This window comes from Somniosus microcephalus, chromosome 2 (genome assembly GCF_052327205.1).
Source record: "Somniosus microcephalus isolate GS21.2 chromosome 2, FLI_Smic_1.0, whole genome shotgun sequence".
NCBI lineage: Eukaryota > Metazoa > Chordata > Chondrichthyes > Squaliformes > Somniosidae > Somniosus > Somniosus microcephalus.
The window spans coordinates 254,999,889-255,025,182 of NC_140988.1; the positions used below are offsets into that span (position 1 = coordinate 254,999,889).

The following is a 25,294-nucleotide window of genomic DNA, read 5'->3' on the forward strand; positions in this document are numbered from 1 at the left end:
GAGCAGATGCTCAAACCCTCCGTACAGCAGCACTCACCCTGGTGTACTCTACAGCGGAGTACTGCTCTCCGGCATGGCGATCAAGTCCGCATGTCAAATCCACTGATGTCCAGCTGAATTCTGTGATTTATCACCGGTATGCTTTTATTGACACCACCACATTGGCTGCCCATGCTTGCAAACATCGCACCACATCTACGCTGCGAATATGCAGTCTCCACAGAATTCAACCGCTACACCAGCAATGATATGCCAATCCAGGCCGACGAACAACCTAGCACCAACTTGTCTCATAGAAACATAGAAGATAGGAGCAGGAGTAGGCCATTCGGCCCCTCGAGCCTGCTCCACCATTCAATGAGATCATAGCTAATCATCCAAACTCAGTACCCTGTCCCTGCCTTCTCCCCATATCCCTTGATCCCTTTAGCCTTAAGAAATATATTTTAACTCCTTCTTGAATATATTTAATGAATTGGCCTCAACTGTCTTCTGTGGTAGAGAATTCCACAGGTTCACCACTCTCTGGGTGAAGAAGTTCCTGCTCATCTCAGTCCTAAATGGCTTACCCCTTATCTTTAGACTGTGGCCCCTGGTTCTGGACTCCCCCGCCATCAGGAACATCACAGAAATCACAGAAACCACACAGTGCAGATAGAGGCCATTTCGGCCCATCGAGCCTGCACCGACACATATCCCACCCGATCCCCGTAACCCCTACACCAACACATATCCCACCCTATCCCCGTAACCCCACGTATTTAATCCCCCTAACACTAAGGGTCAATTTATCATAGCCAACATCCTTCCTGCATCTAGTCTGTCTAGTCCTGTTAGAATTTTATAAGTTTCAATGAGATCCCCTCTCATTCTTCTAAACTCCAGCGAGTATAAGCCCAATCGACCCAATCTCTCCTTATACGTCATTCCTGCCATCCCAGGTATCAGTCTGGTGAATCTTCGCTGCACTCCCTCCATGGCAAGAACATCCTTCCTCAGATAAGGCGACCAACTCTGCACACAATACTCAAGGTGTGGTCTCAGCTAGGCCCTGTACAACTGCAGCAAGACATCCTTGCTCCTGTACTCGAATCCTCTCACTACGAAAGGCCAACATACCATTTGCTTTCTTAACCGCCTGCTGCACCTGCATGCTTACCTTCAGCGACTGGTGCACAAGGACACCCAGGTCTCGTTGCATTTCCCCTTCTCCCAATCTATTGCCGTTCAGATAATAATCTGCCTTCCTGTTTTTGCCACCAAAGTGGACAACCTCGCATTTATCCACATTATACTGCATCTACCCAATCACCCAAAATGTCCAAATCATACTGGAATTTCTCTGCATTCTCCTCACAGCACACACGCCCACCCAGCTTTGTGTCGTCTGCAAACTTGGAGATATTACATCTAGTTCCCTCGTCTAGATCATTAATATATATTGTGAATAGCTGGGGTCCTAGGACCGATGCCGACGGTACCCCACTAGTCACTGCCTGCCACTCGGAAAAAGACCCGTTTATTCCAACTCTGCTTCCTGTATGCCAACCAGTTCTCTATCCAAGTCAGTACCTTGCCCCCAATCCCATGTGCTTTAACTTTACACGCTAATCTCTTATGCGGGACCTTATCGAAAGCCTTCTGAAAGTCCAAATACACCACATCCACTGGTTCTCCCTTATCTATTCTACCAGTTACATCCTCAAAAAATTCCAATAGATTAGTCAAGCATGATTTACCTTTCGTAAATCCATGTTGACTTTGTCCGATCCGGTCACTGTTTTCCAAGTGCTCTGCTATTACATCTTTTATAATGGACTCTAGCATTTTCCCCACTACTGATGTCAGGCTTACCAGTCTATAATTCCCCGTTTTCTCTCTACCACCTTTTTTTGAATAGTGGGGTAATATTAGCTCCCCTCCAATCCATGGGAACTGTTCGAGTCTATAGAATTTTGGAAGATGACCAGCAATGCATCTACTATTTCTAGGGCCACTTCCTTAAGAACTCTAGGATGTAGATTATCAGGCCCTGGGGATTTTTCGGCCTTCAATCCCGTCAATTTCCCCAACACCATTTCCCGACAAATACGGATTTCATTCAGTTCCTCCCTCTCATTAGACACTATGTTCCCCAACATCTCTGGGAGGTTATTTGTGTCCTCCTTTGTGAAGACAGAAGCAAAGTATGTATTTAATTGGTCAGCCATTTCTTTGTTCCCCATTATAAATTCCCCTGATTCTGACTGCAAGGGACCTACGCTTGACTTCACCAATCTTTTTCTCTTCACATATCTATAGAAGCTTTTACAGTCAGTTTTTATGTTCCCTACAAGCTTACTCTCATACTCTATTTCCCCCCTCTTAATTAATCCCTTTGTCCTCCTTTGCTGAATCCTAAACTGCTCCCAATCCTCAGGTTTACTGCTTTTTCTGGCCAATTTATATGTCCTCTTGTTGGATCTCATGTCTCGGAGGTCATTTTGGACCGTCGCCGAAGCCCTTCAGTGATCTCCTCAGCCTGGATGACCGATGGTGAAATGCTTGGAAGAACTGTGACATGCAGAATGGATTCCTTATGGAGGACCCCCCAGTACAACCTGAATGATCAAACCTTCCTCGCAAAACAGTGGACAACCATCAACCGCCTCAGAACCGGTCATGGTAGATGCTGCCACCTTCTCCATAGATGGAAGATTAAAGCATCTCCATCATGCGACTGTGGAGCTCCTAATCAGACCCTGGCGCACATCATTGAGCACTGCCCTCGGAGGAAATTTGCAGGTGGTCTACAAGATATCCATGCTGTTACACCAGAAGCTTTGGCCTGGATATCTGACTTAGATATTGACATTTGATTTGCTACTACCATACGAAAGACGATAAAAGAGGTACCAAGCACTGGTGAAAATAGGGAACACCACCTCATCCACTCTGGTCCTCAACACCGGAGCGCCACAAGGCTGCTGCCTCAGTCCTTGGCTGTACTCTCTGTTTACACATGACTGCACAGCCATACACAGCAACTACCGGATCATCAAGTTTGCCGACGACACCACAGTAATTGCCCTGATAAGCAACGATGACGAGACGGAGTACAGAGAGGAGATAGTCCAGCTGATGAGATGGTGCAATGACAACAACCTTGCCCTGAACGTTGGCAAGACTAAAGAGCTCATCGTGGACTTCAGAAGCCACCGAGGGAACCACCGCCCCATCAGCATAGACGGGACACCAGTGGAAGTCGTCAGTTGCTTCCGATTCCTGGGACTGCAGATCTCCGATGACCTGGCCTGGAACCACAATACTGAGGCTATGCTGAAGAAGGCACACCAGCACCTCTACCCTCTACGGTGCCTGAGGAAATGCGGCATAAGCACAGAGTGGCTTGTGAACTTTTACCGCGGCACCATAGAGAGCGTCCTGACGGGTGGTGTCAATGTGTGGTATGGTAACACCACTGCACAGGACAGGAAAGCCATCCAGAGGGTTGTGAGGACTGCAGAAAAGATCATCAGGTGTGCACTTCCGTCCATCGAGGAGATCTTCCAGACCAGGTGTCGGAACAAGGCCCGCTCCATCATCCAGGACCCCAATCACCCTGAGCACGAACTGTTCTCCCTCCTGCAGTCCAGCTGTCGGTACCGCAGCATCCGAACCAGGACCAGCCGGTTCAAGAACAGTTTCTACCCACAGGCAGTGCGCCTACTGAACTGCTAACCGCACTGCCCCACATATCATAGTCACATTCTCCCCCCCACCCTGGACCTGTATATCACATGAAACGTGAGCACACAAGAACATTCTTGATCACTGGACTGTGTGCACATAGGACTCTTGTACCTCAACCTTAACTTATAACTTATAACTCATTTGTACATTGCACACTGCATTTTAACTTATACCTATTTATATATATATTATATACTTATACTACCATATACTTATCATATTACATTACTATTACTTCTAGTGGTAATAGAGGCTTTTTGCACTATTCATCATATCCTGCAACTTGGACTGTCATTGCTATACTTATTTGCTTATTGTTTCTATATTTATACTTGTTTTTACTTTTGCTTTTTATATTTATACTTATATTGTGGGAGTGGGGAGTAAGCATTCCATTGTACCAGTTACATATGGCAATAAAATAATCTTGAATCTTGATATGCTTTTAAATAGGGAAAAACTACACGTGCAGTATTTTGAAGGGGCCATGCACCCAAAAAAAATTAAAGGGAAGATTGACTGGGAGTGTGCAGAATTATTGATATATACCAATATTAATGGATTATTTTCATGCTACATTAATGCATCCATACACAATGCAAAAGCAAATAGTACACATTGGTATTACAATACCCAAATAGGTGTATTGCATAGTGTCCTTTCTGCTCTCGGTGCTTGTCCAACTGCACACAAAAAGCACCATACACCCTTGAAATAGGTACCAGTATAGATAGATGCATGATGGGAGAAAGACAAAATGATGTTGAGGAAGCAAGCACAGGGCGAGGTACCAAGCACTGGTGCAAAAAGGACTATTATGATTAATGAGTGAAGATATGGCACTGGGTGTACATCCAGCATGCTAAGTTGTAGGAGAATGCAGAGCTTGGCAGCTAGTTTCAAATAAAGTCTTATAGCAGAAGCAAAGAAGTGTGACGTCACTTTACATATAAACAATGTTGGAAGGTAGTAAGGTGGGGTGAAGTCAACATCCAGTTATGCAATGCCATCTCCCACAGTTAAAGCCACGGAACAATAGCCATACGTTTAGTGAAAGTCCAACAAGTTTGAGGCAAATTTATAGAATTTAAGTGTGTGTATATATAAACATATTTCCATTGACCAATGGCTCCAACAGGTCAGTTTATTAAAAGACAGCCAGAAGGCAAGAGTAAAAAAAAAACACTTGCAAATTATTAGACATACAAATTACATAGAATTGAATAAAAATTACAGTCCATTCAGCCTAACTAGCCCATGTTAGTGTTTTTCCTCCACGCAAACAAAGTCTTAATCCCATATGCCTGCCCTGTCCCCTTATCCCTCCCTCCCTCCCTCCACCCCCCCCCCCCACTTTCCTTCAACCACCTATTTAACCTATTCTTAAATGTTGACATAGTTCCGTTTTTAATCACCAACTCTAAGTGCATTCCAGTCTCACAACCCTCTTATGTAAAATAAGTTTCTCTTGCTTTCTGTCCCAGATCTCTTGCATTTAATTTTGCATCTATGTTTCCTCACTCTAGACTCCTCAATCACTGGTAATAGTCTTGTTTCTATCTACTCTGTCCCAATCCATCATAATTTTGAACATCTCTACTGCAATCTCTAATGAAAACAGCCCCAACTTTAAGTCTTTCTACGTATTTGCATTTCCTCATATGGAACATTCTAATTATTCTGCACTGTGCCTCAACATACTTCCTATAAGGTGGAGCCCAAAACTGCACACACTACTCGAACTGTGGTCTTACTAAGATTTTACACATGTTCATTATTACATCTCGACTTTATCTTTTGCCATAAAACCCAATGATCCATTAAAACAATCTAATGGTCTTATCCACTTGAGTTGCTGCTTTTAACATCTCATGAACCTGAACCCCCAAATCATTCTGTCCTTCCACAAAAGTATTACATTTTGGCTTTTTCCCCAAAAGTACCACCTCACATCGACTGACATCTACCACTTTATTGCCTATTTAACCATTGTACTGTATTAATATTTCTTTGTAGCTTCCTTTGCTCCTTAGAATTATTTACTAAACCTATTTTAGTATGGTCTCCAAATTTGGACACCACTCCCTCTAGCCCCATATCCAAATTATTGATGTACACAGTAAACAGAAGCGGTTCCAGAACGGAACCCTGCAGGACAACGTGACCCATTCCCAACCACTCGGAGAAACTGCCATTACCTCTCACCTCCCTTCTAACCAGTTTGTGCTAACCTCCCACTAATTCCGTACTCTTTAATCTTCTCCAATAGTCTGTGTGTGGTACCTTGTCAAACTTAATAAAAAGGCAGACAATTCCACTGTTTCTTTTGAAAAGGAACACAATAAAGTGGGGGGGGGGTCAAAATGTTGTTAAAATCCTATGAAATATTCAAGAAGACAGTTTCCTGTGCAAGTCCGATAAATAGAGCCATTGCAAACCGTCACACAGTAGTATGGGGTGGGGGCAGAGTAGAAGACTTTTTTTTAAAAACCTTCCTTCAAAAAAAGTGAATGCTAATTACATAACTCTAACAAGAAATATACCTCAACACACAAGTAACAATTCAAAGTGCTTGTATAAAAATTCTAAAATTAAAATCCTTGAATTAAAACGTAAACCTAACATCAGCATACAATTTGAATCTTAGTAGGTTTAGAGCACTGAACTGGTCACTTCTGGAATCGAGTCCCGTCTTCGCTGGCTGTAAAGGTCTTAAATGGACAGAGTGGATTTAAGAAGTCTCAACCCGTACCTAGTGGCCCCAAGAAGTCTGCAGGACAAAACTGGCCATAATTTGACTTTTACTTCGTGAGACCACAGGAACTATTGGAGTGGAAAATGTTTCAATGCTTCGCTCTACATCTAAACCATTGTCTGGGTGTCTTTGATGATGGATACATACAAAACATGGAAGTGTGCTCCATTTCCCAGCACTGACATCCTTGGCTCAAGTGTAAAATTCATTGCACCAACAGTGTAGCTGTAACTTTCCAGACAATATATTGCAAATCGCACTCTATTTTCAGTCTCCATGCATTTCATATTATTAAAGAATAAAATGAAGCTGAATGTCATACTAGATCTAACATTTGTAGTAAACAGGAGATTGCTGCCATTCTTCTGGCTGGAGTACAACCAATCACAATTTTAACTTGAACTTCTAGTAAAAGCAAAAGACAGCAACCGATGAAAATAATTTCAAGAGTTTGTAATTTAGAGGAACATTTCACATCAATAGCAGTAACTAACAAGAGTTACAGATTTATCAGTCTTAAGATCTTTAATAGTAATCTAAAAAGAGCCACAATGATAAGTGCCCACTCGATTCATCTTTCCACAGAAACCTAAAAGTCCCCATCCCTACCATAGCATTCAAATCCCTCAAGAATGATGAGGTTTTTTTCTTCACTAACCTCACCAGAAGACAATTCCAGATACTAATCACTCTGTGGAAAAAATGGTTCCTAACAAGAGACCTGCACTGGCCTTTGCCAACTTTATTTATTCGCTCATGGGTTGTGGGCATCACTGGCAAGGCCAGCATTCATTGCCCATCCCTAATTGCCCTCGAGAAGGTGGTGGTGAGCCGCCTTCTTGAACCACTGCAGTCCGTGTGGTGAAGGTACTCCCACAGTGCTGTTAGGGAGGGAGCTCCAGGATTTTGACTGACTATGAAGGAACAGCGATATATTTCCAACTCAGGATGGTGTGTGAATTGGAGGTGTTCCCATATTGTACCTATATTACATTGTCCTGCAAGCAGTTTAACTTGAAAGGGTGCTCGGGATTATATGTTTATTAGTGTGTACATTTATACCTCGACAAGGTCCCATCTCATGCTTTCTTCGAAGCAGAAGAGCCCAACTTTTTCCTAACCTTTTCTCAGAACTCACCATCAGCCTCGTGGTTCTTCTCTGCATTACTTTGAGCTTATTTCTATGCCTTGCTGACCAGAATTTAACATAGATGTGTCCTAATAAGGCACTATACAGTTTAAGCATTATAAACATAGAAGATAGGAGCAGGAGTAGGCCATTCGGCTCCTCGAGCCTGCTCCGCCATTCAACGAGATCATGGCTGATCATCCAAATTCAGTACCCTGTCCGTGCCTTCTCCCCATAACCCTTGATCCCTTTAGCCTTAAGAAATATATCCAACTCCTTCTTGAATATATTTAATGAACTGGCCTCCACTGCCCTCTGTGGTAAAGAATTCCACAGGTTCACTACTCTGGGTGAAAAAATTCCTCATCTCAGTCCTAAATGGCTTACCCCTTATCCTTAGGCTGTGACCCCTGGTTCTGGACTCCCCGGCCATCGGGAACATCCTTCCTGCATCTAATTTGTCTAGTCCTGACAGAATTTTATAAGTTTCAATGAGATCCCCTCTCATTCTTCGAAACTCCAGCGAGTACAAGCCCAATCGACCCAATCTCTCCTCGTACGTCATTTCTGCCATCCCAGGTATCAGCCTGGTGAATCCTCGCTGCACCCCCCCCCCCCATGGCAAGAACATCCTTCCTCAGATAGGGCGACCAAAACTGCACACAATACTCAAGGTGCGGTCTCACCAAGGCCTTGTACAACTGCAGCAAGACATCCTTGTTCCTGTACTCGAACCCTCTCGCTATGAAGGCCAACATACCATTTGCCTTCTTAACCACCTGCTACACCTGCATGCTTACCTTCAGCGACTGGTGCACAAGGACACCCAGGTTTCGTTGCACTTCCCCTTCTCCCAATCTATTGCCATTCAGATAATAATCTGCCTTCCTGTTTTTACCACCAAAGTGGATAACCTCGCATTTATCCACGTTATATTGCATCTGCCATCCTTCCGCCCAATCACGCAACTTGTCCAGATCATACTGGATTTTCAGGGCATCCTCCTCACAGCACACTCTCCCACCCAGCTTTGTGTCGTCTGCAAATTGAGATATTACATCCAATTCCCTCATCTAGATCATTAATATATATTGTGAATAGCTGGGGTCCTAGGACCGATCCCTGCCTGTCACTGCCTGCCACTCGGAAAACGACCCGTTAATTCCAAATCTTTGCTTTCTGTCTGCCAACCAGTTCTCTATCCAAGTCAATACCTTGTCTCCAATCCCACGTGCCTTAACTTTGTACGCTAGTCTCTTATGCAGGACCTTATCAAAAGCCTTCTGAAAGTCCAAATACACCACATCCATTATCCCTTATCTATTTTACCAGTTACATCCTCAAAAAATTCCAGTAGATTAGTCAAGCACGATTTACCTTTCGTAAATCCATGCTGACTTTGTCCGATCCTGTCACTGTTCTCCAAGTGTTCTGCTATTACATCCTTTATAATGGCCTCTAGCATTTTCCCCACTACTGATGTCAGGCTCACCGGTCTATAATTCCCCGTTTTTTCTCTACCACCTTTTTTGAATAGTGGGGTAACATTAGCTACCCTCCAATCCATGGGAACTGTTCCAGAGTCTAGCAAATTCTGGAAGATGACCAGTAATGCATCTACTATTTCTAGGGCCACTTCCTTAAGTACCCTCGGATGTAGATTATCAGGCCCTGGGGATTTATCCGCCTTTAATCCCATCAATTTCCCTAACACCATTTCCCTACAAATACTGATTTCTTTCAGTTCCTCCCTCTCATTATACCCTATATTCCCCGACATCTCTGGGAGGTTATTTGTGTCCTCCTTTGTGAAGACAGAACCAAAATATGTATTTAATTGGTCCGCCATTTCTTTGTTCCCCATTATAAATTCCCCGGATTCTGACTGCAAGGGACCTACGCTTGACTTCACCAATCTTTTTCTCTTCACATATCTATAAAAGCTTTTACAGTCAGTTTTTATGTTCCATGCAAGCTTTTTCTCATACTCTATTTCCCCCCTCTTAATCAATCCCTTTGTCCTCCTTTGCTGAATCTTAAACTGCTCCCAATCCTCAGGTTTGTTGCTTTTTTTGGCAAATATGTATGTCCTCTCTTTGGATCTTATGTTATCCCCAATTTCCCTCGTTAGCCACTGTTGAGACACCTTTTTTGTTTCATTTTTATGCCAAACTGGGATGAACAAATTCTGCAGCTCATCCATGCGATCTTTGAATGTTTGCCATTGCCTACCCACTGTCAACCCTTTGAGTGACATTCCCCAATCAATCCTACCCAACTCGCGCCTCATACCATCGTACTTTCCTTTATTTAAATTCAGGACCCTAGTCTCTGAGTCAAGACACTAAGAATATCCCAACACTGGACAAACAGGGGGCTAAAGGGGGGGAGGAGCTAAACACGATCAAAATCACTAAGGAAGTGGTACTCGGTAAAATAATGGGACTCAAGGCGGATAAATCACCTGGACCTGATGGCTTACATCCTAGGGTCTTGAGGGAAGTGGCGGTAGGGATTGTGGATGCATTGGTAATAATTTTCCAAAACTCCCTGGACTCAGCAAAGGTCCCAGCCGACTGGAAAACTGCTAATGTAACACCCTTATTTAAAAAGGGCAGTAGACAGAAGGCTGGAAACTATAGACCGGTTAGCCTAACATCTGTGGTAGGTAAAATTTTGGAGTCCATTATTAAGGAGACAGTAACAGGACATTTGGATAATCATAATTTAATAGGACAAAGTCAGCATGGTTTTATGAAGGGGAAGTCATGTTTGACAAATTTGCTGGAGTTCTTTGAGGAAGTAACATATAGGGTGGATAAAGGGGAACGAGTGGACGTAGTGTATTTAGACTTCCAAAAGGCATTTGACAAGGTGCCACACAAAAGATTATTGCTTAAGATAAAAAATCACGGGATTGGGGGTAATATTCTGGCATGGATAGAGGATTGGCTATCTAACAGAAGGCAGAGAGTTGGGATAAATGGTTCACTCTCAGACTGGCAATCAGTAACTAGAGGTGTTCCGCAGGGGTCAGTGCTGGATCCCCAACTCTTTACAATCTATATTAACGATTTGGAGGAGGGGACCGAGTGTAACATATCAAAGTTGGCAGATGATACTAAGATGGGAGGGAAAGTAGTGAGTGAGGAGGACATAAAAAACCTGCAAGGGGCCATAGACAGGCTAAGTAAGTGGGCAGACATTTGGCAGATGGAATACAATACTGGAAAGTGTGAGGTTATGCACTTTGGCAGGAAAAAATTGTAGAGCAAGTTATTATCTTAATGGCAAGAAACTGGAAAGTACTGAAGTACAAAGGGATCTGGGGGTCCTGGTGCACAAAACTCAAAAGGTTAGTATGCAGGTGCAGCAAGTGATTAAGAAGGCCAATGGAATGTTGGCTTTCCTTGCTAGGGGGATAGAATATAAAAATAGGGAGGTATTGCTTCAGTTGTACAAGGTATTGGTGAGACCACACCTGGAATACTGCATACAGTTTTGGTGTCCATACTTAAGAAAAGACATACTTGCTCTCGAGTCAGTACAAAGAAGGTTCACTCGGTTAATCGGATGAGGGGATGGACATATGAGGAGAGGTTGAGTAGATTGGGACTCTACTCATTGGAGTTCAGAAGAATGAGAGGCGATCTTATTGAAACATATAAGATTGTGAAGGGGTTGGATCGGGTGGATGCGGGGAGGATGTTCCCGATGATGGGTGAAACTAGAACTAGGGGGCATAGTCTTAGAATAAGGGGCTGCTCTTTCAAAACTGAGATGAGGAACTACTTCACTGAGGGTGGTAGGTCCATGGAATATGCTGCCCCAAAAAGCTGTAGAAGCTACATCATTACATAAATTTAAAACAAATAGACAGTTTCCTAGAAGTAAAGGGAATTAAGGGTTACGGGGAGCGGGCAGGAATTTGGACATGAGTCTAGGTTCGGATTGGTCATGGCCCTGTGGGTAGCGGAGCGGGCCCAGGGGTGTAGCCTGATCCTGCTCCTATTTCGTGTGTCTAATTCTGTTCTGTGATAGTGGATTGGCGGTTAGGATCAGATCAACCATGATCTTATTGAATGGCGGAGCAGGCGCGAGGGGCCGATTGGCCTACTCCTGCTCCTATTTCTTATGTTCTTATGTAACTACTTCACTCTCCATTTTAATGAAGAATTCTATCATGTTATGATCGCTCCGACCCAAGGGGCCTCGCACAGCAAGATTGCTAATTAATCCTTTCTCATTACATAATACCCAGTCTAAAATGGCCTGATCCCTAGTTGGCTTATCGACATATTGGTCCAGGAAACCATCCCGTATACACTCCAGGAATTCCTCCTCCACAGTATTGTTACTAACTTGGTTAGCCCATACATTGTAATCACATACCTAAACTCTGCTGATTTAGCAATATAGCTCAGCATTCTGTTTGCTTTATTAATTGCTGCTATGCAATCACTGGACATTGTAAACTGTGCAATGACTATCACTCTACATTTCCCTCTAGTGTGTAATACTTTGCACTTATATCTGTATTCAATTTCAGTGGTCATATTTTTGTCCACTTGCAAATATGATCCAGATCACTCCAATTCCTCAACTGCTTTATCAGACTGTCGTGCTTCACCACCCATCTGCAAATTTGATCAACTCACTCAAGTTTCTGAATTCAGATTGTCTACGTAGATCAAAAATAGTAGGAGGCCCCAGTACTGATCACTGGGACACCCTACTCAGTACATCTTTGCCCCTCTGACAATCTTTAAAATGTTTTGGGAGTTCCTGCATTCTTCCCAGTGGTCTCCCTCAGCTTCCTGCCTAAAGGTTTTGGATTTTGTTTTCTTATTTCACTGTCTTAATCTAATTAGGGTGATGTTTCTTTATTGTAAGCAGGTGGTCGTCCAAGTTTTTGTAATAATAAATTAGGTGGGAAAGTGGAGAGAAATAATCATTTGAAGGGTATTTACTTACACAGTGCAAGTGAACAGATAGAGAATTACACTGTTAAAATGTATACGTTATTCATATATTATTGCATAATAAAGGCTATATGCACTTCAAAATGATGAGTCAAATGAAATATTGGAATGCATGGCCAAGTGCCAATAGTCAAGCAATCGTTAATTCTCTATCAAGTGTTAGTAAGCACCTACTTGTTTTTTTGAAAAGATATAGGATTCAATTGCTTAAAGTTGCAAAAGGTAAATATCATGGAAGCTGAATTGTTCTTTTTATTGACCCAGAATGCCAAGATTCAGAAATCACTAGCTAGACACAAGTAACAGGCACTAGTCATCAGAAAATGTAGAACCTTTTCAGATGGGAATAGAGAACTTCCAGATGAGGACAGGGTGGGGCAGAGATAAGGGAAACATACAGCAGTGTCATATCTTGAGTGCCTTGTTTAGATGAAACAGCATTCAAAAAGTGCGCTTCAACAACATTATTCAATGCCTGGGCCAGCATTACACACTCCCAAGTCAAGCAGAGCATAAGTTAGGTACAAGGAATAACACCTTCCATCATTCACCAAGAATGCAGCTTAACCAAAGTTAAGAGCAACTTCTATTGTAGCTGCACAATGCTGCAGTTTCCAACATCACACCTCCTTGTGGTCGAGTTAGACCTTTTAAGTCACAAACATAATTTGACTCCAGTTTGCAACAAAAAGCATGGTGAATTCAGTAGAATCAGAATGCAAGTTTCTGCTAATTGGAAAGCTTCTGCCACTATAAAGATCCTTCTGGTAACTATCTCAGCTTCCCTCATCAACAACATGGCAGCCTGCATGAGTGAGCGCTTGGGAATTTTTTTTTTTTTTTTTTTTTTTTTTTTTTTTTAAATATAGTGAATGCATTTCCCCCAGCTTGCTGTTATAGCTCATTTTCAGCTCAGCATATGAACACATAGAAGGAGGTAATAGACTTTTCCCTAGGATCTTTAAGTACTTCTGTTATCCTCAACATAGGAACAGGAGTAGGCCATTCAGCCCCTCGAGCCTGTTCTCCCATTCAATAAGATCATGGCTGATCTGTATCTTAACTCCAGCCACGTGACTTTGCCCCATATCCTTTTATAGCCTTGTCGAACAAAAATCTATCAATTGAGCTAGCATCTACTGCTTTCTGTGGGAAAGTTTTCCACACTTCTACCACCCTTTGCGTGAAGAAGTGTTTCCTAATTTCTCTCCTGAATGGCCTGGCTCTGATATTAAGGTTATGTCCCATGTCCGAAACTTCCTTCCTTTCAAAATCCTAAAAACCTCAATCAAATCACCCCTTAACCTTCTACATTCCAGGAAATAAAAGTTTATGTAATCGCTCCTCATAATCTAACCCTTGGAACCCTAGTAACATTCTGGTGAATCTGTAGCGCACTCCTTCCAAGGCCAATATATACTTTCTACGGTGCGGTGCCCAGAAATGTACTCCAGATGTGGTCTAACTGGTGATTTGTATAGTTGCATAAAAACTTCCTCTCCTTTATATTCTAACCCTCTAGTTATAAAGGCTAACATTTCATTAGGCTTTTTGATTATTTTTGTACCTGACTACAACATTTTAGTGATCTGTGTACATGACCCATAAATCATTTTGGACCTCCACTGTTCGTGGTTTTTCACTATTTAAATACTCAGATCTATCTTTTTTTGATCCAAAATGGATGACTTCACACTTGCCTGTTGTGTTATCCAAGTCATTAATAAATAGTGAATAGTTGAGGCCCCAGCAGATCCTTGAGGGACACCACTAGTCACTTCCTTCCAATGCGAGTACATACCCATTATCCCTACTCTGTCTTCTACCGCCTAACCAATCTCTGGATCGGGTCAATAATTTGCCTTCAGCAAAGAGTTTCTTGTGAAACCTTATTGAATGCATTCTGAAAATCTATATAAAACTACATCCATAGACATTCCCCTGTCTCCTACTTTAGTTACTTCCTCAAAAAATGTAAATAGGTTCGTTAGACATGACATACTCTTTACAAATCCATGTGGGCTCTCTCTAATCAGCTCAAATTTCTCTAAGTGTTAATTATAGATTCCTTAAACATATGTAAATAAAGTTATTGCTCCCCCCCTCCTTCTGTCTCCTTTCTTCTGATGAGGGGGTCAGCGGATGGAAAGAGGAACAAGGGAGGGAAAGAAAAATCAACATTTTCAGAGCTCCTAAAAGCTTTAATCCCCAGCCCTACAAACACTTCATTTTATTTCCAGCTGCACAGAACATCAGGTATAGACAGTTGTCACTTGAAATTTGTTACCAAGAATAAAATGGTAAAAGAAACAATGATTTCATCAAAAAAGTTGAAGTCATAATGATGGTCACCACTATTCTAACGGTGAAAGCACTAGAATGTTGCAACATATTTTCTTTCAAAAGCGATGTACAGTTTAGACCATTTTATAAGTACATTTAAAGCTTTATTACATTCACATGAAGTTAAAACCAGTTTTGAGCAAATATTTATTAAAAAAAATACTTTTCTATGGATTTTATGCTCAACAGTGCGAGCCTTGCTAAGTGCTGGGGAATGGAACACTTTCCATCTCAGGCATCCTGTGTCAGCATGAAGCACTCCCAGGTCAGGTATAGCACGATTAGATGCAAAGTAAAGCTCCCTCTACTGTGCCTCCACAACATGCTTCAGCTCCACCCTCAGAAATGCACTCCATTTCTGCACCTTTGAGACAGTTTCCCATTTCCCACAGCCTTTGGCTTCGCTGAATGAGATCACCAATTTAGTGGCAAACAACAGTTTTTTGTTGCGAGTTCGTGGCCAATAAGAAGTGGATCGAGACTGCTCAAACTTATTTCATGCAAGACCTCTACAGCCAGCAAGCAGAGAATACTACCATCCCATCAATCTGTTTCGGATTTGAAAGTAGGTCCCATAGATGCAAGGTACAGTGCATCAATCCACTCAACCACTCAGTCCCCAGAGTTAACATTTTCCAAACAGATGGTAGCATCAGCAGACTTTTTAAAATGATAAAATCTTTAAATGTTTGGTTTATACAAACATGGTGGTAGTCTTTCACTAGTGGAAAAGCAGGTCACATCACCACTGGTCCACAGCTAACCATAGGAAGGGGACACCACTGCTAGAAGATGCTTCTAGCTTTCTGGCTTCAAGTGTGAAAAGACCACACATACTTGTGCGATATCATCATACTCATATGTTCTTTTTAAAAATGTATCCATCAGTCGCAATCCAGAAATACTCTGAAAAGAGAAATCAACAAAATTAGAAGTTGTAGGAAGTATAGACAAACTGTAAACAGAATATCACTGGAGGAGACTGCAAAGTTTGTTCAAAATTGTTAAAAGGGCAGTGTTTGCATTTTGTTGAAACATCGCACATAATTTGCATGCGACAGATGAAAGTGATGCATAGCTATCCTGGTTCCTCAAACAAAACATGTTATTTTTCATGAAGACAGTGTCCCTTTAACAATGAAGCACGTGAAGAGTTAAATAGGAAGCAAAATCAAACAAAAATGCAATATATTAAAAGTTACCACATTGTGCTCCTGCATTACCAGCAGGTACAGTTCCACTGTATTGTAAATATAACAAGGACGTTTCTCATCTCAGCCATGGATCAGTGGTAGCACTCTTGCCTCAGGGTCAGAACGTTGAGGGTTCAAGTCCCACTCGAGACTTGAGCACAAAATCTAGGCAATCACTCTAGTGCAGTACTCAAAGTGTTGCACGGTCGGAGGTGCCGGCTTTCAGAGATGCCCTCTCAGGTGGGCGGAAAAGATTCCATGGAATTATTTCCAAGAGCAAGGCAGTCATCCCTGGTGTCCTGGCCAATATTTATCCCTCAATCAACATCACTAAAAAGCAGATTATCTGGTTATTATCACATTGCCGTTTGCAAGAGCTTGCTGTGCACAAATAGGCTGCTGTGTTTCCTACATTACAACAGTAACTACACTTCAAAAGTACGTCATTGGCTGTAAAGTGCTTTGGGGCGTCCTGAGATTGCGAAGGGTGCTATATAAATGCAAGTCTTTCTACTGAACAACTTTTTCCTCATCCTTGCTAGCATTTGTCACAGCAGTAATTGCACGATTAAACAAAAACCACAATGTAATATGCATTAACAACAGAAAGTGCTGGAAACACTCAGGTCAGGCAGCATCGAGGAGAGAGAAAGAGAGTCAACATTTCAGGTCGAACCCTTAGTCAGAACTGCAAAAAGTTTGGGAAGAGATTTTTTTTAAGCAGGGGCAGTGAGATGGGGAGGAAAGAAGAAAGGGAAGGTCTGTGATAGGCAGGAGAGACTGACTGACAAAAGGGATGATGGTGCAAGGCAAAAGGAGAGGTAATGGGACATGTTAAGAAACAAAAGATGGCTCTAGATGATGTGTGAATGATGATGGCAGCAACATTAACAGCTACCATGTGAGGAAACAAGGGAAAAAAATATAAAGAAAAATTGATAAAGAGGGGGTACTAGAAAGGCTGGCTGTACTTAAAGTAGAAAAGTCACCAGGACCAGATGGTATGCATCCTAGGTTTCTGAGGGAGGTATGGGTGGAAATTGCGGAGGTACTGGCCATAATCTTCCAATCCTCCTTAGATACAGGGCTGGTGCCAGAGGACTGGAGAATTGCAAATGTTACACCCTTGTTCAAAAAAGCGTGCAAGGATAAACCCAGCAAATATAGACCAGTCAGTTTAACGTCAGTAGTGGGGAAGCTTTTAGAAATGATAATCCGGGACAAAATTAAGAGTCATTTGGACAAGTGCGGATTAATTAAGGAAAGCCAGCACCGATTTGTCAAAGGCAAACCATGTTTAACTAACTTGATTGAGTTTTTTGATAGGTAACAGAAGGTTGATGAGGGCAATGCGGTTGATGTGGTGTATATGGACTTCCAAAAGGCGTTTGATAAAGTGCCACATAATAGGCTTGCCAACAAAGTTGAAGCCCATGGAATAAAAGGGACAGTGACAGCATGGATATGAAATTGGCTAAGTCACATGGAACAGAGAATAGTGGTGAACAGTTGTTTTGTGGACTGGAGGAAGGTATACAGTGGTGTTCCCCAGGGGCTGGTACTAGGCTCACTGTTTTTCTTGATATGTATTAATGACTTGGACTTGGGTGTACAGGGCACAATTTCAAAATTTGCAGATGACACAAAACTTGGAAGTATAATGAACAATGAGGAGGATAGTGATAGACTTCAAGAGGACATAGACAGGCTGATGGAATGGGCGGACACATGGCAGATGAAATTAAACACAGAAAAGTGTGAAGTGATACATTTTGGTAGGAAGAACGAGGAGAGGCAGTACATAAACTAATGTGTACAATTCTAAAATGGGGTGCAGGAACAGATAGACCTGGGGGTATACGTGCACAAATCGTTGAAGGTGGCAGGGCAGGTTGAGAAAGCGGTTAAAAAAAGCATACAGGATCCTGGGCTTCATAAATAGAGGCATAGAGTACAAAAGCAAGAAGTTATGATGAACCTTTAAAAACACTAATTCGGCTTCAACTGGAGTATTGTGTCCAATTCTGGTGTGAAGGCCTTAGAGAGGGTGCAGAAGAGATTTACAAGAATGGTTCCAAGAATGAGAGACTTCAGTTATGTGGATAGATTGGAGTAGCTATGGTTGTTCTCCTTAGAGCAGAGAAGGTTGAGAGATTTGTTAGGTGTTCAAAATCATGAGGGTTCTAGACAGAGTAGATAGAGAGAAACTGTTCCCATTGGCGGAAGGGTCGAGAACCAGAGGACACAGATTTAAGGTGATTTGGCAGAAGAACCAAAGGCGACATGAGGAAAAACTTTTTTTACGCAGCGAGTGGTTATGACCTGGAATGCACCGCCTGAAAGGGTGGTGGAGGCAGATTCAATTGTGGCTTTCAAAAGGAAATTGGATAAGTACCTGAAGAGAAAAAAATTGCAGGGCTACAGGGAAAGGGTGGGGGAGTGGGACTAGCTGAAGTGCTCTTGCAGAGAGCCAGCACGGACGCGACAGGCTGAATGGCCTCCTTCTGTGATGTTGTAGGAACGGCTAGATTCCTAACTAAAGGACTGAGATTGAGTCAGTCTATTAAACAAATGATGTTTAATACTAATAAACAGAGTTTAACACTAAAACAATGGAAAGCTGGATAACAGGTCTGTACTGGTTGCTAGCTCCACAAGATCTGACTAGAGCCCCTCCCTGGTCGGACATCATGACGTCATCACGTTTTCCCGCCGCTGGAGGATCACGTGATGACGTCATCGCGTTGGGTCTCAGTCTTAAAGGGACCGCGCTATGTACATGCGATAATATGAACAGAGATACAGATTTATTCTGTAGCTAACAATTAGTTAAAGATAATTATGTACATAAGATCAGAGTCCCCTTGGTGGCTCTGCCACATGCGCCCCCCAGAATTGTCTTTAACAGTAAAAGCCAATCGACTAGGAGGTCTGACAAGCCTGTCAGAGCGACTCCTGTATTCTCGGAGTGAACGTTGTTGAACAGCGGGCGGGCTGGCGGATGGGAGCCTTCGGACTGGTGCGGATGCAGCTGGAGGGCGGCCACGGCGTGGCGGCTGTGCAGTCTCTACTGGCCGGTCGATGTCCAGATGCGCCGGTTTGAGACGATCAATGGAGATGTGGTCTGGTTTACCACCGATGTCAACCGAGAAACTCTTGTTGCCGGGCTCTATTATGCGGAACGGTCTTGTGAAGGGAGCCTTGAGCGGATCCCTATGGACATCATGCCGAATGAATACAAATTCAGCATGTTTTAGCTCCGCTGGAACGTGCGAAGATGGCAGGCCGTGATGCGAAGTCGGAATGGGCGCGAAAGCCTTGGCCATTTCCCGGTGGTTGCCGAGTTGGTCGGCCGCAGACCACGGCGCGGTGGGAAGCGGCAGGAAATCTCCCGGTACGCGGAGCGGCTGACCATACACGAGCTCTGCGGCAGACGATTGCAGGTCCTCTTTGGGTGCCGTGCGCAGCCCCAACATGACCCATGGAAGCTTATCCACCCAGCCGGCGCCTTAAAGGCATCGCTGAGAGCCAGCCTCCAACAATCGGTGGAAACGTTCGCACAAACCGTTTGCCTGTGGGTGATAGGCCGTAGTGCGGTGGAGTTTGGTGCCAAGACCTTGGGCCACAGCGTTCCAGAGCTCAGACGAGAATTGTGGACCGCGGTCTGAAGAAATATCTGCCGGAACGCCGAAACGTGCGACCCACGAGGAGAGGAACGCTCTGGCTACATCGGCAGACGTAGTAGACGCCAAAGGTACTGCCTTGGGCCATCTGGTAGTACGATCGACCATGGTTAGAATGTGTGTGTAACCCTGGGACGGTGGCAGCGGTCCGACGAGATCCACGTTGACGTGGTCGAATCGCCGTTCTGGCACAGCGAACGTGGCCAATGGGGCCCTGACGTGGCGCTGCACCTTAGACTTTTGACAGACGACGCGGGTGTTAGCCCAGTCGCGGATATCCTTACACATTCTTCTCCAGACGAACTTGGCCGACAGTAATTTTTGGGATGCTTTCACACCCGGGTGCGAAAGCCCATGGATGGCATCGAAGACTTGGCGGCGCCAGGCAGCTGGAACGATCGGGCGAGGATCCCCCATGGAGACATCGCAGAGCAACGAGGTGCCTGCTGCGTGGAATTGCACATCGGCCAGTTGGAGGCTAGAGGTGTCGGCGCGATACGACTGCGTGTCAGGGTCGGATGCTTGGTCGGTGGCCATGAGGGCATAATCGATGTCCAACTGGACTGCCCGTACGGGCATGCGAGAAAGGCAATCGGCTACCAAATTGTCCTTGCCAGCTACGTGCTGGATGTCTGTCGTGAATTCCGAAATGTAAGTTAGCCGTCTCTGCTGTCGGGCCGACCACGGTGCGGCGGTCTTGGCCATTGCAAAAGTCAGTGGTTTGTGATCTACAAACACGGTGAAGGGATGTCCCTCCAACAGGAAACGAAAATGGCGAATGGCCAGGAACAGTGCCAGCAACTCACGGTCGAAAGTACTATATTTGCGTTCGTTGCGCCGGAGTTGGCGGCTGAAGAACGCCAGTGGCTGCCACGACCCGTTGACCCACTGTGCTTGCACGGCGCCTATGGCATAGTTGGAAGCGTCCGTGGTGAGGGCGATGGTGGCTCCTGGCAGAGGGTGCGCCAACATAGTTGCATTGGCTAGAGCGGTTTTTGTGTTGTCGAAAGCGTCGTCCATTGCCGCCGTCCAGGTTATTGCATCCTTTCCCATCTTGCCTTTGAGGGCCTCGTAGAGGGGCTGCATGAGTTGTGCTGCCTTCGGCACAAAGCAGTGATAGAAGTTCACCATGCCCAGGAATTCTTGGAGGGCTTTGGTGGACTGTGGCTTCGGGAATGCCGAAATTGCTTCGACCTTTGACTGCAACGGGATTGCACTCTCCTGGGTAATGCGGTGGCCCAAGAAGTCAATCTGATGTAGGCCGAACTGGCATTTGGCCGGGTTGATTATGAGGCGCCGAAAAAGGGTGCGGAGATGGTTGACGTGCTCCGCTTTGGTGGAGCTGGCTATCAGGATATCGTCCAGATAGACAAATAAAAACTGAAGATCCCGCAGGACCGAGTCCATGAGTCACTGAAAGGCCTGCGCGGCGTTCTTGAGCCCAAAAGGCATTCTGAGGAACTCGAACAGTCCAAAGGGAGTAATAACCGCAGTTTTTTGGATGTCCTGCTGGTGTACGGGGACCTGATGGTAGCCCCGGATGAGGTCGACCTTGGAGAAGATCGAGTTTCCCGCCAAATGGGCGGAAAAGTCTTGAATGTGCGGGATCGGGTACCGATCGGGCGTCGTTGCATCATTCAGTCGACGGTCGTCCCCACATGGCCGCCATCCGCCGCCGGGCTTTGGAACGATATGTAGGGGCGAGGACCAGGGACTATTCGACCGGCGATTAATCCCCAGCTGCTCCATCGTGGCAAACTCGGCCTTCGCTGCCACGAGCTTACCGGGTTCCAGTCGCCGAGCTCGTGCGTACACTGGGGAGCCGGTCGTAGTAATGTGGTGTTGGACACCATGCTTAGCTGCCGAGGCGGAGAAGGTGGGCTTGGTCAGATCCGGGAATTCACTTAGTAGGCGGGTGAGGGTAACGCGCAGGAGACAGTATGGGCCGGCGCGGAACTGCGGAAGCACGGAATGGAATGGAAGGTAGCCGCGTTGACCAGTCGACGGTTTCGGACATCTACCAAGAGGTTGTTGGCGCATAAGAAATCCGCGCCGAGGATGGCTTGTGAAACTTTGGCTGTGATAAATTCCCACTGAAACCATTGTCCGCCGAAGCACACCCAGACTTGCCGTTTGCTAAAGGTACGAATGGCCCCGCCATTAGCTGCCTCGAGGGCAGGACCGTGCCTCCCAGACTGGATGTCAAGTACTGAAGCGGGAAGGATGCTGCACTGCGCCCCGGTGTCGCATAAAAAGCGCCGGCCCGGAAGGGAATCGGTAATGTAGAGGAGCTTCCCGGAATTCCCAATCGCCATCGCGGCCGCGGCCCGTACCTTAAACTCGATCCCCCTTTTCTGGGGCTGCTGCCGGGGTTGCTGTTTTTTTTTTTAGGCACGAAACTGCAAGGAGGGCGGCAGCTTCTGGCTTTCATGCCGAAACGAGCGTGGTAAAAACACAAGCCGGTGGATGGAGGCGTCGGGGCGGCATCCGCGGAGGACAGTTGTCTCGTGGCGGAGCAGTATTGCTGCGTGACCGCATAAACCGTGTCTGCTTCTGCAGCCAGTGCTGCGCAATCCGTGGTGTCCGATCGAGCGAGAGCGGCTTGAACCTGTTCGGGGAGTTGACTCAGAAATAACTCCCGAAAAAGGAAGCATTGGGGTTCGGAGCCCAGGAGCGTGAGCATCTGGCTCATTAACTCAGATGGCTTGGAATCGCCCAGGCCGGGCATAGCGAGCAGCCGGCGGCCCGCTCTGCCTTAGTGAGTCCGAAGACCTGTATTAACCGCGATTTAAGAGCATCATACTTGCTGGCCTCTGGGGGGGTTTTGAGCAGGCTGATGATCCATGCGGCCGTGGAGCTGTCGAGTGCGGAGACCACGTGGAGGTAGCGGGTCTGATCCGTGGCGATGTTACGGAGTTCGAATTGTGCTTCTGCTTGGACGAACCAGGAGGCAGCATGTTGTTCCCAAAACTGTGGGAGTTTCAAAGCCACGGCGTGTGCTTCCATGTTTCGTTACGCTTCTTTCGCGAAAATTGACCACGAAAATTCGGGGTCACCACTGTAGGAACGGCTAGATTCCTAACTAAAGGACTGAGATCGAGTCAGTCTAGCAAACAAACGAGGTTTAATACTAAAACAGAGTTTAACAGTAAAACAATGGAAAGCTGGATAACAGGTCTGTGCTGGTTGCTAGCTCCACGAGGACTGACTAGAGCCCCTCCCTGGTCAGACGCCATGACGTCATCACGTTTTCCCGCCGCTGGAGGATCACGTGATCACGTCATCGCGTTGGGTCTCAGTCTTAAAGGGACCGCGCTATGTACATGCGATAATATGAACAGAGATACAGATTCATTCTGTAGCTAACAATTAGTTAAAGATAATTATGTACATAAGATCAGAGTCCCCTTGGTGGCTCTGCCACACTGTAACCATTCTATTCTATGATTCTACTGCTCTTTTCAGTCATAGCATTTACCTGTAAACCTTGCACAGAGGCCAATAGCTTGAGTGCAAGATGTAAAGAGGAATTTGGACTCAACTTTCCTAGCTGTCTTCCTGAAATTCCACACCAGTGAATTGCATTTGTATTGCACATTTCAAGCACCAGATCCATTGTCCTCTCACTGCTAAAGAAAGAAAAACTGTGAATGAGACAGCTCAGTATATCAGACATTTAGCTATATAAAAATAAAGATTTGAATTATTCTCACACGACAGTGACCAGTCTGAGCCATACATCAGTATAACAATTCTACTTCTCGCGAATCTAAAACATAGATGTGCCAAAACCCAGGCATACTGTAGAATGAAGTATGGACCTAGTAAAGATATTGGCCCGGATTGTGCATGGCTTGTAAAAGGCCCCGCAAGATCCAGGTTTCCACATGCGCTGTGCATGCGCAAAAACCCAGAACTTGTGATCTGTCATGGTTCACCTCGACAGATCATCCGCACTGACCCAAAAATCACTTCGCTGGCGTAGTGTTGGACTATTTGTCCAACTACTGCCCAGCAAATGCCCACAAAACCCTTACGCCTGGTAAAAGTAGGCATAGGGCCGGCTTTCACCAGTGCAAGGGTTAATATAAATCTTAAATTAAAAGTGTAATTAAAAATCATGCACAAACATTTAAATTTTGGCCCGGATTAAAATGTTTAAAATTATTTTTCAAAATTAAATTTTTTATTGTGAATGCTTTAATGAAGGGACTTTTAATTATGAAAATGGGAACATTTATTTTTATTCCAGTTGTAAAAATTATTTAATTATTTGGGGATTCCTCCTATGCTTATGGTGATTCTGTTCATAAATGGAATCCCTATAAGCATATTAGGAATCTTCCTTTCTGATAGGAGGACCTGGCCCACATGATCCCAGGGACACTTGCGAGCCACCTGCCTCCCTGGGATCCATGGGCCTTTACACAAGCGTACGCCTGCAGGCCCAGGACCCGAAGTCTCTGAAGTCTGGAAGCCTGAAGGTAGGTGCAGATTTGTTTTTTTTTTTTTTTTTTTTAAAATCGGGTCGGAGGCTCCATTAACATCCCCATCCTCAATCATGGTGGAGCCTAGCTCATGAGTGGAAGAGAGAAGGATAAAGTGTTTGTAAGTGTCTTCAGTCAAAATGCCGAATGGATGATTCTACTTGCCATCCTAGAGATCCCCACCATCATAGATACCAATTCGATTTACTCCACGTGACATTAAGGAGCAGCTGACTACACTGGACACAGCAAAGAGTATGGGCCCAAATAATATTTCTGCTGCAGTGCTGAATAACTGTCCTGTTCCAGTACAGTTACAACACTGGCATCTACCTGACAATGTGGAATATTGTGTACAAGATAAATCATGTATAAAAGATAAATCTAACCTAGCCTATTACTGCCCTATTGGCTCCTCCCATTCAATAGCAAAATGCTGGAGTCAGCAATAGTGCCATCAAGCAACACTTAGTTACCAAGAACACCCAGTTCTGCCAGAACCACTCAGCTCCAGACTTCATCTCGGCATTGAGCCAGACATGGATGCAAGAGCTGAATGCCGGAAGTAATAATAGCTGCCCTCGACATCAAGGCAGCGGTCGACCAAGTACAGCAATGAACTCTAGCAAAACTGTTAATGGAAGTCAAAGGGAAAACCTTCCAGTGGCTGAGGTCACAAAGGAAAATGGTCATAACTTTCCAAAGCTATATCATCACATACTCAGGACATTGCTGCAGGAGTTCTTCAGGGAAGTGTCCTCAGCCTAACCGTCTTCAGATGCATCATCCAAGACCTTCCCTCTGCCACAAGGTCAGGAGTGGGGCTGTTCACTGATGATTCCAGTATTCAGCCCCATTCACAACTCGTCCAATAATGAAGCAACCTATGCCAGCCTATAGCAGGACTTGGACAACAGCCCGGCTTGGGCTAGCCAGTGGCAATTAACATTTGCATCACAGAAGCGGCAAGTAATAACCATCAAGACCGAG

The 25,294-nt window shown here is 44.7% G+C and overlaps 2 protein-coding genes across 6 annotated transcripts in view; one reads left to right on the plus strand and one right to left on the minus strand.

Moving 5' to 3' along the window:
• LOC147123335 (small glutamine-rich tetratricopeptide repeat-containing protein beta-like) overlaps positions 1-25,294 on the plus strand; it is a 127,296-nt gene that overhangs the window by 81,779 nt on the left and 20,223 nt on the right. The window lies entirely within an intron of this gene.
• Positions 14,572-25,294, minus strand: part of trappc13 (trafficking protein particle complex subunit 13) — a 92,129-nt gene continuing 81,406 nt past the window's right edge. For 3 of the 5 annotated variants that reach the window (XM_085970999.1, XM_085970982.1, XM_085971018.1), the window contains 2 exons: positions 23,296-23,446; positions 14,572-15,847 (listed from right to left, as the gene is read on the minus strand). In XM_085970999.1, coding sequence (XP_085827125.1) covers positions 15,740-15,847; positions 23,296-23,446 — 259 coding nt within the window. In that variant the 3' untranslated portion in view covers positions 14,572-15,739. The remainder of the gene's footprint in view (positions 15,848-23,295; positions 23,447-25,294) is intronic. The other 2 variants (XM_085971009.1, XM_085970992.1) reach the window with 1 other exon arrangement.